This window comes from Pristis pectinata, chromosome 26 (genome assembly GCF_009764475.1).
Source record: "Pristis pectinata isolate sPriPec2 chromosome 26, sPriPec2.1.pri, whole genome shotgun sequence".
NCBI classification, from domain to species: domain Eukaryota; kingdom Metazoa; phylum Chordata; class Chondrichthyes; order Rhinopristiformes; family Pristidae; genus Pristis; species Pristis pectinata.
In genome coordinates, this window is record NC_067430.1 from 18,599,320 (window position 1) to 18,610,000 (window position 10,681).

General features: G+C 49.0%; 1 protein-coding gene across 3 annotated transcripts in view; it reads left to right on the top strand.

The window, feature by feature from the left end:
• LOC127583320 (paired box protein Pax-7) overlaps positions 1-10,229 on the top strand; it is a 121,791-nt gene extending 111,562 nt beyond the window's left edge. For all 3 annotated transcript variants that reach the window (XM_052039179.1, XM_052039180.1, XM_052039181.1), the window contains 2 exons: positions 1,452-1,698; positions 9,512-10,229. In XM_052039179.1, coding sequence (XP_051895139.1) covers positions 1,452-1,698; positions 9,512-9,627 — 363 coding nt within the window. In that variant the 3' untranslated portion in view covers positions 9,628-10,229. The remainder of the gene's footprint in view (positions 1-1,451; positions 1,699-9,511) is intronic.
• Positions 10,230-10,681: the final 452 nt, after the last annotated feature.

Here is a 10,681-nt window from a genome sequence, read left to right on the forward strand (position 1 = left end):
TCTATCAGTAAGACGCTGTGTTTATCCTTACCTCTTGAATTTATCTCATACACCATCCTCTCCAACCCACGGAAGAGCCCAGTGATCCAGCCTGGAAAAACTTCTCAGAGCAGAGCCTTGATCAGGGAGCAAACCGTCTCCATCCACCAACAGTAATCACTGCAGTCTGTTTGTGATTTCAGAGGAGTCCTGTCAGTCTGGGTGATTGACAGCTAACCAACTCGGAGTTCCCACTGCCCTCTGCTCCCCCCACCCACCCAGTACTGATCGGATAAAACTTTGCAGATGTTGCACACTGTTTGATTTCTACTCAGGAACCATCGTCCTTGCTTTGCACATTCACATCTGGAAAGGGAGGGGAACAAACTGTGGCCAGAAGGTTTTTTAAAAATTCCCTGTCCAGGTTGGTCTGTGTTTAATGGGATCATTAACTTGTACTTTGGTGTAAAGCTGGCAGAGAGCTTGTGTTTTACTCTTTGGGTTTGCATTTTGCTCCTTGTGTATGATCTGCATGTTAATGGCCGTTAGTCGTCTGATCACCATCCCCACCCCTCTATCCCATCTCTTCCATCCGTATTCCCCATCACCATTCCTTCTATCCCCATTTCCACATATCTGAACTCCTACCCCCATCCTGCCATCCCAAACCACTGCACTGTGTAATGAATTGACCTGTACAATCGGTTTGTAAGACAAGCTTTTCACTGTACCTCGGTACAAGTGACAATAATAAACCAACACCAATACCAAACCTCCCAATCCTCATCCTCCATTCCTATCACCCCATCCCATCAATCCGCTTCCTAATCCACCTTTTCTACCCAATTCCCCTGTTGCCACCTCATCCCCATTTCCCCTATCCCACATTCCCCACCCATCCCATTGTCCCACCCACAGGCCCTCCCCACCCCAACCCTTTTCTTATGCACTCAACCTGCCATTCCTTGTACATTTACCATCAAACCAGATCCTCTTCTCACCCATTCTGCACCCAAGTCACTGGATGGTGACTGGGAGTGGAGCCTGGGCTGAGACAACCCATGTTGCCTTCACAGGCAGACCTCCAACTCATTGCTGGGGTTGGGGCCAATAACAACATGAAACACTGGGTTCCAGCCCTCGCTTTTCCCTGTCCCCTCCTCCTCAACCCTCTGCACCATCTTCAACCCCTTTCCTCCAACTTCCTCCCACCTTTCCCCTTCTTCTAATTCTCTGATTAATCCCTCCTTACTCAAGCTCCCTTAATCCCTTCCCCAACCCCTCCTACCCCTCTTCTCTCTGATCACCATCCCTCCTCTCCCCTTATACTTCGCTTTCCCCTCTCTCTCCCTGTCGCCACCAAACACCCCCCCAACCCCCAGCCCAGATTGGAAGCCAAAGTCTCTTTCTTTCCACTAACCATTCCTCTCCCGTTCTCTCTCTCCCTGCCACTCTTGGTCTCATTTCTGCAGGTGATGAGCATCCTGAGTAACCCCGGAGCGGTCTCCACTCAGCCGCAACATGACTTCTCCATCTCCCCCCTGCACGGGAGCCTGGACACCTCAAACCCGCTGTCCGCCAGCTGCAGCCAGCGGTCCGACTCCATCAAGGCCGTGGAGAGCCTGCCCACCTCTCAGTCCTACTGCACGCCCGCCTACAGCACATCTGGATACAGCATGGACCCTGTGCCTGGCTACCAGTACGCTCAGTACGGACAGAGTAAGCATTGCCTGCTGAAACCACCTCCTGGGGGGGGAAGGGCACCAACATGGGTGGGTGGGAATGGTGGCCCATCTTTGTGTCACACGTGGGGAAGAGTCTCATAGACCCCTAGTCTATGCAGAGAGAGTCTATCTCAGCCAATAGTGAGCAGTAGGGATACTGGCCTCACTGGGAATGGAATATTCCAAAATATCCATCTCTGAACACTGCCCTGCTGGAGAGGGGGTGTGTGCGCACTGTGAGTATGTTGAGCTGCTCAGCACTGATGCACTGGGCTAACGGAGGGGTGTGTTCTGTTGGGTATGTTGGGACCAGAGGGTCCTCAGATCAAAGGCACCAGCCACAAATAGTGAGAACATTAAGTAGGACCCAAGCTCCAATTCCTTTCCTGTCTCCCCACTTCTACGCCACCAACTTCTGCCGACAACATTAATTTGGAACATCAGAAATATCTCAGAATCCAAGATTTTGCAAGATCATGGACTAAAAATTGTCTCAGGCTGATGGAGCACCCAGATTTAGCAGCCAATGAGCTAAATCCTGACACACTGGGGTTTGTATTCTGGCAGAGGTGTAGTGAAGGGTATACAGTGTTACACTGAGCAACATAATACATTTAGTGATGTGTTAAATCAGTGCGTTAAAGCAAAAGGTGTGTTAAGTCAGGTATCACAAGAAGGAGTTGGTTTTATTGGTGTTACCATGAGTGGTTTGTTACATCAGAGTTGCAGTGAGGGATATTTGAGAGATAGTTACTCTGAGGTGTGTTATAGTGTTACAGTAAGAGGTGTGTCACATTTGACATTACAAAGAGGTGTCAGTCACACCAGGTCCCTGAAACAGACACTCTGACATGGGGTGATATCACCAGGTGGACAGTGGAAAAAGTTCAAGGATGTGCTCACAGCTTCCTTGCAGAAATGAACAACTGACTCCTGAGGATCTCTGTCCCATAAGTGCTCTGGGCAGATAAAGAACATTCAGGATGGTATTGAGGGGCCCTGCATAACCACCAAGAGGAGCCCATCACCCAGTAAACCACCCACCTGCCCACCCAGTCAGACACCTCGTGCCATGTGTGGAAGTGTTTCATTCTGACACTGGCCACATTAGCCACCTCAAAACCCACAAAACTCGAGTGGAAGCATCACCCTCAATCCCAAGGGATGGCCTTACAGCTGTGTGTGGTGTTCATATGAAACTTTTACAGTGAGAAGTATTCAATATCAGGGTGATAGGTTAGATCAGAGGGTTACACTGGGGGGGGGGGGGGGAAGCTGTTGTCCCAGATGTTAAGTGAAGGGTGTGTTGGAGAGTGTATGCATTGATAGGGTTGGAGTATGTTTGGCAATGCAGCTGTGAAGGATGATTGTTAGCCTTCCTCTTGCTTTGAATTCTGAGAGTGTGTGCATGTCTGTGTGTGTACTTGCACCTATGTGTGTGTGTGCATGTGTATGTGTGTATCTGTCTGTGTGTGTGTGTGCACGCGCGTGTTCTGTGTTTCTGTGTGTGTGTGTTCTCTGTGTGTGTGTGTGTGTGTGTGTGTGTGTGTTCTGTGTTTCTGTGTGTGTGTGAGAATCTGTGTGTGTGTGTGTGTGTCTGTGTGTTTCTGTGTGTGGAAGGGAGAAAATGATCGCCAAGTGCAAAACTAAAGTGAAACTATTAATCAAGGTTGAAACGACCAAGTCTTTCCATTTGTTTCAAAGTTTTGGCATGTGATGTAATGTTTGATGGGATAGACGTTAGCGTTAGAATCTGATAAAATATTAATGTTACAGTTATGTAGAAAGAACCATATCACAGCCAGGAGTGGAAGCTGGAAGTCTCGCTGACCAGTTCTGTTTGCAACTCGGATGTTAAACTAATAGCAGCTTCCTGGTGACACAGCTCTTGTCCTTGACGGGTTCAGAGGTTCTTCCTTCCATCCCCCACCCAACCCCCCCACCCCCACCGTCCTCACCATCCTACCCTTGTACTGTCCTTTCCGACCCCAGCTTGGATTCTCCACGCTCCCTCCGCAGCCGCTCCTAATGTCTTTAGCTCCTGCCGTTAAATTGAAACCTTCTGCAGGAGCTGGCTGGATCAATAGCAGCTTTCGCTTTCACCGAGCGCATGCAGTGCCCTCTGACCTCCCCACACTTGCCTCTGGATGTGAACGGACATGTGTAGTTGATATAAATCTCGAATAAATACTGCTATCGTTTATTGCCAATACCGTGTGCCCAAGGGCAAGCAGTCAGTCACACCCTTTATTTGCGGCCTGTGCACAGGCTGAATACCACTCGGCTAATTTACCTGCACAGTTCAGAATCATCGGAACAGGGTGAGGCCAATCAGCCCATCGTGCCTGTGTTGGCTCTTTCAATATTCAGCCAACCTCTCTGTCACCTCCCCCAACCTCTTCAATGTTTCTTTCACATAGCCCTGAAAAACGTTGTCTTTTAAATACTTATCCAATACCCTTTTGAGAGTTACTGTTGAATCTGCTTCCAGCACCTTTCCAGGCAATGTATTCTGGCTGCAGAAGATAATTCTGCTTCCCTCGTCTCCATTTTTTTTGTTGACAATTTTATCAGTATTCTCTGTTTATCAACCCAGTGACTAGCCAGAAAAAAATTCCTCCTTATTTACTCCACCAAACCCCTCAAACACCTCAATTAAATCTCTCCTTAACATTCTCAGCTCAAAAACAAAATATTACAGCACCTTCATTCTCGCCACATCCCCTGGCTGTTCTCCCTTGCATCTTCTCCAAGACCCTGACGTCCTTCCTCAGGTGTGGTGACCAAGTTGACCACAGTTCTCCAGGCGGGGCCCAACAAGCACTTTGCAAAACTTCCCTGCTTCCGTCCTCTATCTGTCTTTGGTCTATGTATTTACGAGAGGATATACTGGCATTGGAGGCAGTCCAAAAGAGTTCTCAAGGCTAATTCCTGGGATGAGAGAGTTGTCCTACCACAAGTGGCTGAAGAAATTAGATCTACATTCTTTGGAGTTTAGAAGAATGAGGGATGACGCTATTGAAACATACAAGATCTTAAGGGGGCAGAACAGAGTAGATGTCAAGATGCTTCTACTAGTGGGAGAATCTTGAATGAGGGAACATAGTTACAAGATTAGTGGGTGGTCATATAAAACTGCAATGCGTAAGGACTTCTTCTTGAGGAGAGTGGTGAATCTCTTGAATTCTCTGCCCTGGAGGGTTGTGGAGACTAGACCATTGGAGGTGTTTAAAGAGGAAGTAGACAAAATTTTGAAAGATCAAGGAATTGAGGGCGAGAGGAGTTGGCACAGAGGAGGAAATGAGGTTTGGGATCGATCAGCCATGATCAACTTGGATGGCAGAATAGGCTTGAGGCACTGAGTGGCTTCTCCTGCTCCTATTTTCTTATGTTCTTATATTTATAGAGCTAGGATTCTGCATGGCATTTTAAGAATCTCACCAACACATCTTGCTACCTTAGATATTTATGTACAGGTCCAAGCCTGGGCTTCCCACAAGCTGTGATGTTTCTTCCCAGGAGCAGTGCTTCTGCACACCTCCTGAACTTGAAGCTTTTAACTTCTCACAAACTCACAGACTCGTCTGTTTCCCACCACCCCCACCCTACCCCACCCCACTGTCCTGACTCTGCAGGCACCTGGACTCACCCGAGAGATCCAGCTTCACACGCCTGGATGGATTTTGCCACTGGTTTTATTCAAACACCATTAAAAGCTGTATTAAATGCCACTGATCGGAAACCCTACACTTGACTGTCTGGGGATATTTAACTATGGCCAACATCACAATGCAGTCTGATTGCTGTCCTCAGAGGGTTACTGGGCATTGATCAGAAACAGAAACGTATAGGAATGGCAATAGGCCATTCAGCCCCTCGAATCTGCTGTACCATTCAGTTGGATGATGGCTGTTCGGTAGCTAAACCAAAGGAATATTGTGGGACCCAGTTTCCCCACTTGTTCTCCATGTTCCTCAATGAACTCGATCAATAAAAATCTGTGAAACTCTGCCTTGTAAAGTTCTACTGATCCCCACAATATCTCCTCTCTGTGGTCAAGAATTCTGATTCCCATTACCTGTCAGGTGAAAATGTTTCTCATTTTACCGCCAAAACCATGGCACCAATCCCCAGGACCCTTGTTCTGGATTTTCCCCACCAGAGGGAAATGTTTCTCCAGTCCACCCCACTGAATCCTTGTTATCATTTTGAACCCTTGGATTAGATCAGTCTCTCACCAAAGCAGCCACTTCTCATATTTTAACCCTTTAAAGCCCGGGATCATTCTGATGGAATCATGCTGCACTTCTTCCAAGATCATTGGGCTGGATCATCCTGGTCCAGACTCACTGCCCATGGTTCCCACCCATCCACATTTACCCTTCCTAGGTGCAGAGGGCAGACAAGCCGACCTTCCATACCCAGCAGAAGCCTGCTGAGGTGGAGCAGGCTCTACCTGTGAAAGGCCTTACACACCATGTCCTGAGATCATGATCCTAAAAGGCACTGACAGCCTTTGACAGCTCACTGGACGTCAAAGATTTTGGAGCAGTTTTTAACCATCTGTGATGGATATATTTAAAAATTACTCACATAGATTGATATCATTTTTAAAGGTCAATTCAGTTAAAATACATTAAAATACTTGCAGTATATTAAGGTAAAGTGAATCATGTACTTGCACACACTGACCTTCTTCCGCAGGGTCACAGTATGGGGTTGCCACTTTCCCTGGTGTGAACCTGAGGGCAGATGCAGGGCACACCTGAACCCTTCCCTCAACATGTCACTGCTCCACTGCTAGGCTGAAGGGAAAGTCCAGCAAGGAGCAGTCTGTCCAGTGTACCTTTCACCATGTCTATGCAGAAATCTGAGACATACTGAGGTCTAAACAGCTGAGACTCACTTCAGAATCATCAGCTATTGTTCACCACAATTGACCAATATATCCTCGAGATGTAGTGCACAAAATGGATTGCAGGACTATAAATCCACAGTTTCAGTCTGGACACTCCACAGCACCCTACAACTACAGTGTCCAGACACCCATAACCTCAGGCTACTACCAGAAAGTCTGGAACCTACTTCCAGACACCCCGTAACCACAGTTGGCTTGTAGACCCTCCATAGCCATGGTCGAGACTCCATTAACAACAGCCACCCCATAACTGCAGTCTGCCTCTACTCAACTCTTGACCACCTTCTAACCCATACTGGGTCTACAATACTGCCATGCACTCTCCAGGGTGGAAAGTTACCCAGATGTGCCTTTTCTACGCATGCATACGAGTCTGGACACGCTGATCCTGCCTGATGTCCAAAGCTAAGAAGATTCAGCCCTGGTTAGTACATGAATGAGAGAGCTAGGGAGGAGATGAGTGACCCCAGCTTAGTCCACCTGGGCATCACCTAAGTAGCCTTAAGACTAGTTTTGACTTCGATGTTCTGTACACAAAATGTAGGATAAGGGAGTGAGTAACAAATACTGGGGTTGCCAGCAACAACCACATCCCATAGTTAAATAAACAAAATCAAAACTGACCAATCACAGCTCCTTCAGTCATCAGTAGCGTTGTGGGAAGTGTTCGACAGCGCCATCAGGTGACATTACTCACTGAATTCACCAGCCCTCCAAGTCTTGGAAACAGATCACTCTTCCTTCACTGTCACTCGGTTTAATCCTCAAGCTCCATATCTAGCTCTTTTGTGGGAGTAGCTTCACCAGCCAGATTGTAAGGATTCAAGAAGGCAGCTCATCACCATCTTCTCATAGGGATGAGCGGGAACATAAGAAATAGAAGCGTGACTGGGCCATTCGGCTCCTCAGGCCCATCAACAAGATCATGGTTGATATTCCCAGCTGCCCCATCCCCGTATCCCACGATTCCTCTAAAATCCAGGAGTGCATTCAATGACCGAGCCACCACAGTCCTCCAGTGTAAAGAATTACAAAGATTCTCCACTATTTGAGTGCAAAAAATTCTCATTTCAGCCTACCATTTGCTGAGGATGATGCAAGGATGGCCTTGCCAGTGACTGCCACAACTTATGACTGAATTTAAAAAGCCTGCACCGCACCTAAACCAGGCACCTTCGACAGTCTATACTTCCTGTAACCAAACTCTGAATCCAGGCACTCCATCATTACAGCCTGTGTCTAGACCTCCCATTACAGGAGTCCCAACCCTGACATCTGATAGCTATTCTGCCCATGAGTGATATGAAGAAGATTGCAGAACAAATTCTCGGCTGGACTCTGAATGATTTAGTCAGCCAACCGATCTCCCCAACCCACATATCAAAGGTGATAGGTAACGTCTATTGGGAAGAAGGGCCTGCTGGGAGCCATGAGAAGTCATCCTGCCATGGTATGCTCACTGGGCCACCGAGCATGCTCAATGTACTAATTAGCCAATCCCCCATCTCCAGGCTGGTGCCAAGGAATATCAAAGACTTTGTGCGAGACCATGAAGTGAATTTAAATGGAAATGACAGCTCGGTAATAAGGCTTTCCATCGAACACCGCTCCCCCCTTTGGGGCAGAGAGATGACGAGCGCTTCATGCTGAAAATGTTGTTTATTTATCAGGCATGATTGTCTGGTGTGCCAGCTTGCACAGAACAGTTATTGGCAGAGAGCTAATGAACAGAAAGCAAAGATGATCCAATGTGAATCAAGAGAGCACATTTAAATACAGGACCACAGCACTGCACTTACAGCCTGCAGTCCAGATCTGAGAGTTCCTCATTCACTCTCGCACCTTAACACAGTTCTAATCTCCAATGCCAAACATTAACCCTTTGAATATTAAATATGAGCGAGAGGCCGGGGGCAGAGAGAGAGGGGCGAGTCAGAAGAAAACTTGCTGTCTTGTTTGTATCAGATGCTCGAAGTTTAATGCAAGTCAGCAGCAGGCACCCATGATCGGAACCTCCCAAACCACCGCTGGCTTTCATTGGGCCTCACACACCGTCTCAGACCAACACTGTGGAGCCCGATCACCATCTAGTGACAGCAGTTGGTGAGGACAGGGTGCTTCAATAGCCCAGGACCACTTCCTTCAGACACACATTGCACTCCCCTGATTTCCTGAACCCCATCCAGCCTTCCAACCCTCTGCATTCCTCTTACTCATCCCACCCTCCCTTTGCCCCATCGTTGGCGGCTGGGCTTTCTGGAAGACTAGCTTCAACGCTCCAGAATCCCCTCCTCAAACCTTCCTACTACTCTCCCCTCCTCGGGACCGGCCTCTAAACCCGCGCCTTTCACCGAGCTTCTAGCTCCTGCCTCCCAAGTCTGGAACACACTAAGAACCTGATTGTCCCGCCCCTGCCTTACCCGTATCCACAAGACGCCAAATGTGGGGCGGGTCCAAACAAGCCCTGCCCATCAAATAGCTGAGGGAACCTTTGACAGGAAAGCCTTGCTCGCAGAAATGTTGTTTTGTTGAAGTTGTCAAGTTTCAACGCTGCTTCTGCACGTCTCTGACATTCAAAAACTATTCACAAGGAGCGGGTGCAGTCGGGACAGAGAGTTCAGGGCTTGCACGGAAACCCCAGACCGACACGGGCTGAGAAACGCCGGCGCCTCCCCACGGGATGTCGGCGTTTCTCAGCAAATCGCGGCCCATTACACGGCTGGGAGGCAAATGTTTACATTGTGAAGCACCTTGGGACTTCTCACTCTTTTAAAACAAACCACACAAGCGCCGCAGGTTGTTGTCATTAACGCGGGAGGGTGGAGAGCGGAATTCCTGGGTTGTGTTTATTGATCCTGTTGGATCTTCTGGTTTCTGCCCCTCCCCCAAGGTGCGGTGGACTATTTGACCAAGAACGTGAGCCTGTCCACACAGAGGCGGATGAAGCTGAGCGAGCACTCTGCTGTCCTGGGGTTACTGCAGGTCGAGACGGGGCAAGCTTACTGAGGACGCCCTGGGTCCGCGCAACCTCACCGAGCACACACACAGAGCAAGCTGAGAGAAACCGTCGCCGGGCGTGCGGGTGACGATCTCTGAGACACTGTGGGGCAATTCTAGAGACCTCGACCTCCGCTCTCGATCCTCAGCGCTCTCCGACCCACCAAACACGTATCTCCAGTCATGGCCACCGTGCCGAAGCCCGATGCTCACTGTCTAGAATTGCCCCCCTCCCCAAAAAAAAACTGTTTGTAAGAGTGTATTCTTTTTATTGCTGTTCAAATTGCATCCACCCCGCCCGCCACAGACTGATCCCATGGAGGCAGCGAGTGCCGTGGCCCGTTCACCCACCCCAGCACCAGCTCCAACGGCGGCGGCGTGGACACGGGCTGTGCACTGAGAGCAGGGCAAGGAGGCAAGCTCGCATCCCAGAGCTGGACACTTTGATGAGTCTGGTCCAACCCGCTTCTCTCGCCAACAGAAACTCTCAACCTCGAGCCTTGATTCGGTGTGGAAAGGGCGAGGGCTGCTCCTGTTCCTGCACCGGCTTCACCCACTCCGGCAGCGACCGCTGGAGGGGACGGAAGGATGGGATGGCTCAGATCCTTAAAACGGAGTGGGGTGGAGGGGGCGTGGGGAGGGGGAGGTTGCGCTGACAAGCGGAAGCTTTTTGAGCCTGGGTTCGTGATACAGAATCTTCAGCTGACTGGAAGAAGGCGAAGTGGAGACGCCCAGAATTTGTTTGTTGGGGGGGGGGGGGGGTGGGAAGGCAAGTAACGTCTGTGATTTTAACTATTTTTAATTCCAATTAGTGCAAAGTGTCAATGGGGATTCAAAGTATATATAAACATTCCAGCGGTAATCCACAGCAAGTGTTAAACTGTTTATACAAGTGATTGTGTGGCGGCTTGGCGCTGAATTATCCATGTAGTTTGTTTCTAAAAGACTCTTTTTGAGCGAGTGTCCAGTGTCCGCTGTGCGGTTTGAAGCCAGGTCCTAGACCCAGTCTGTTTCCTGTCCACAGCCCTTATTTCCAGGAAGCATCATTCCCAGGGCGTCTCGT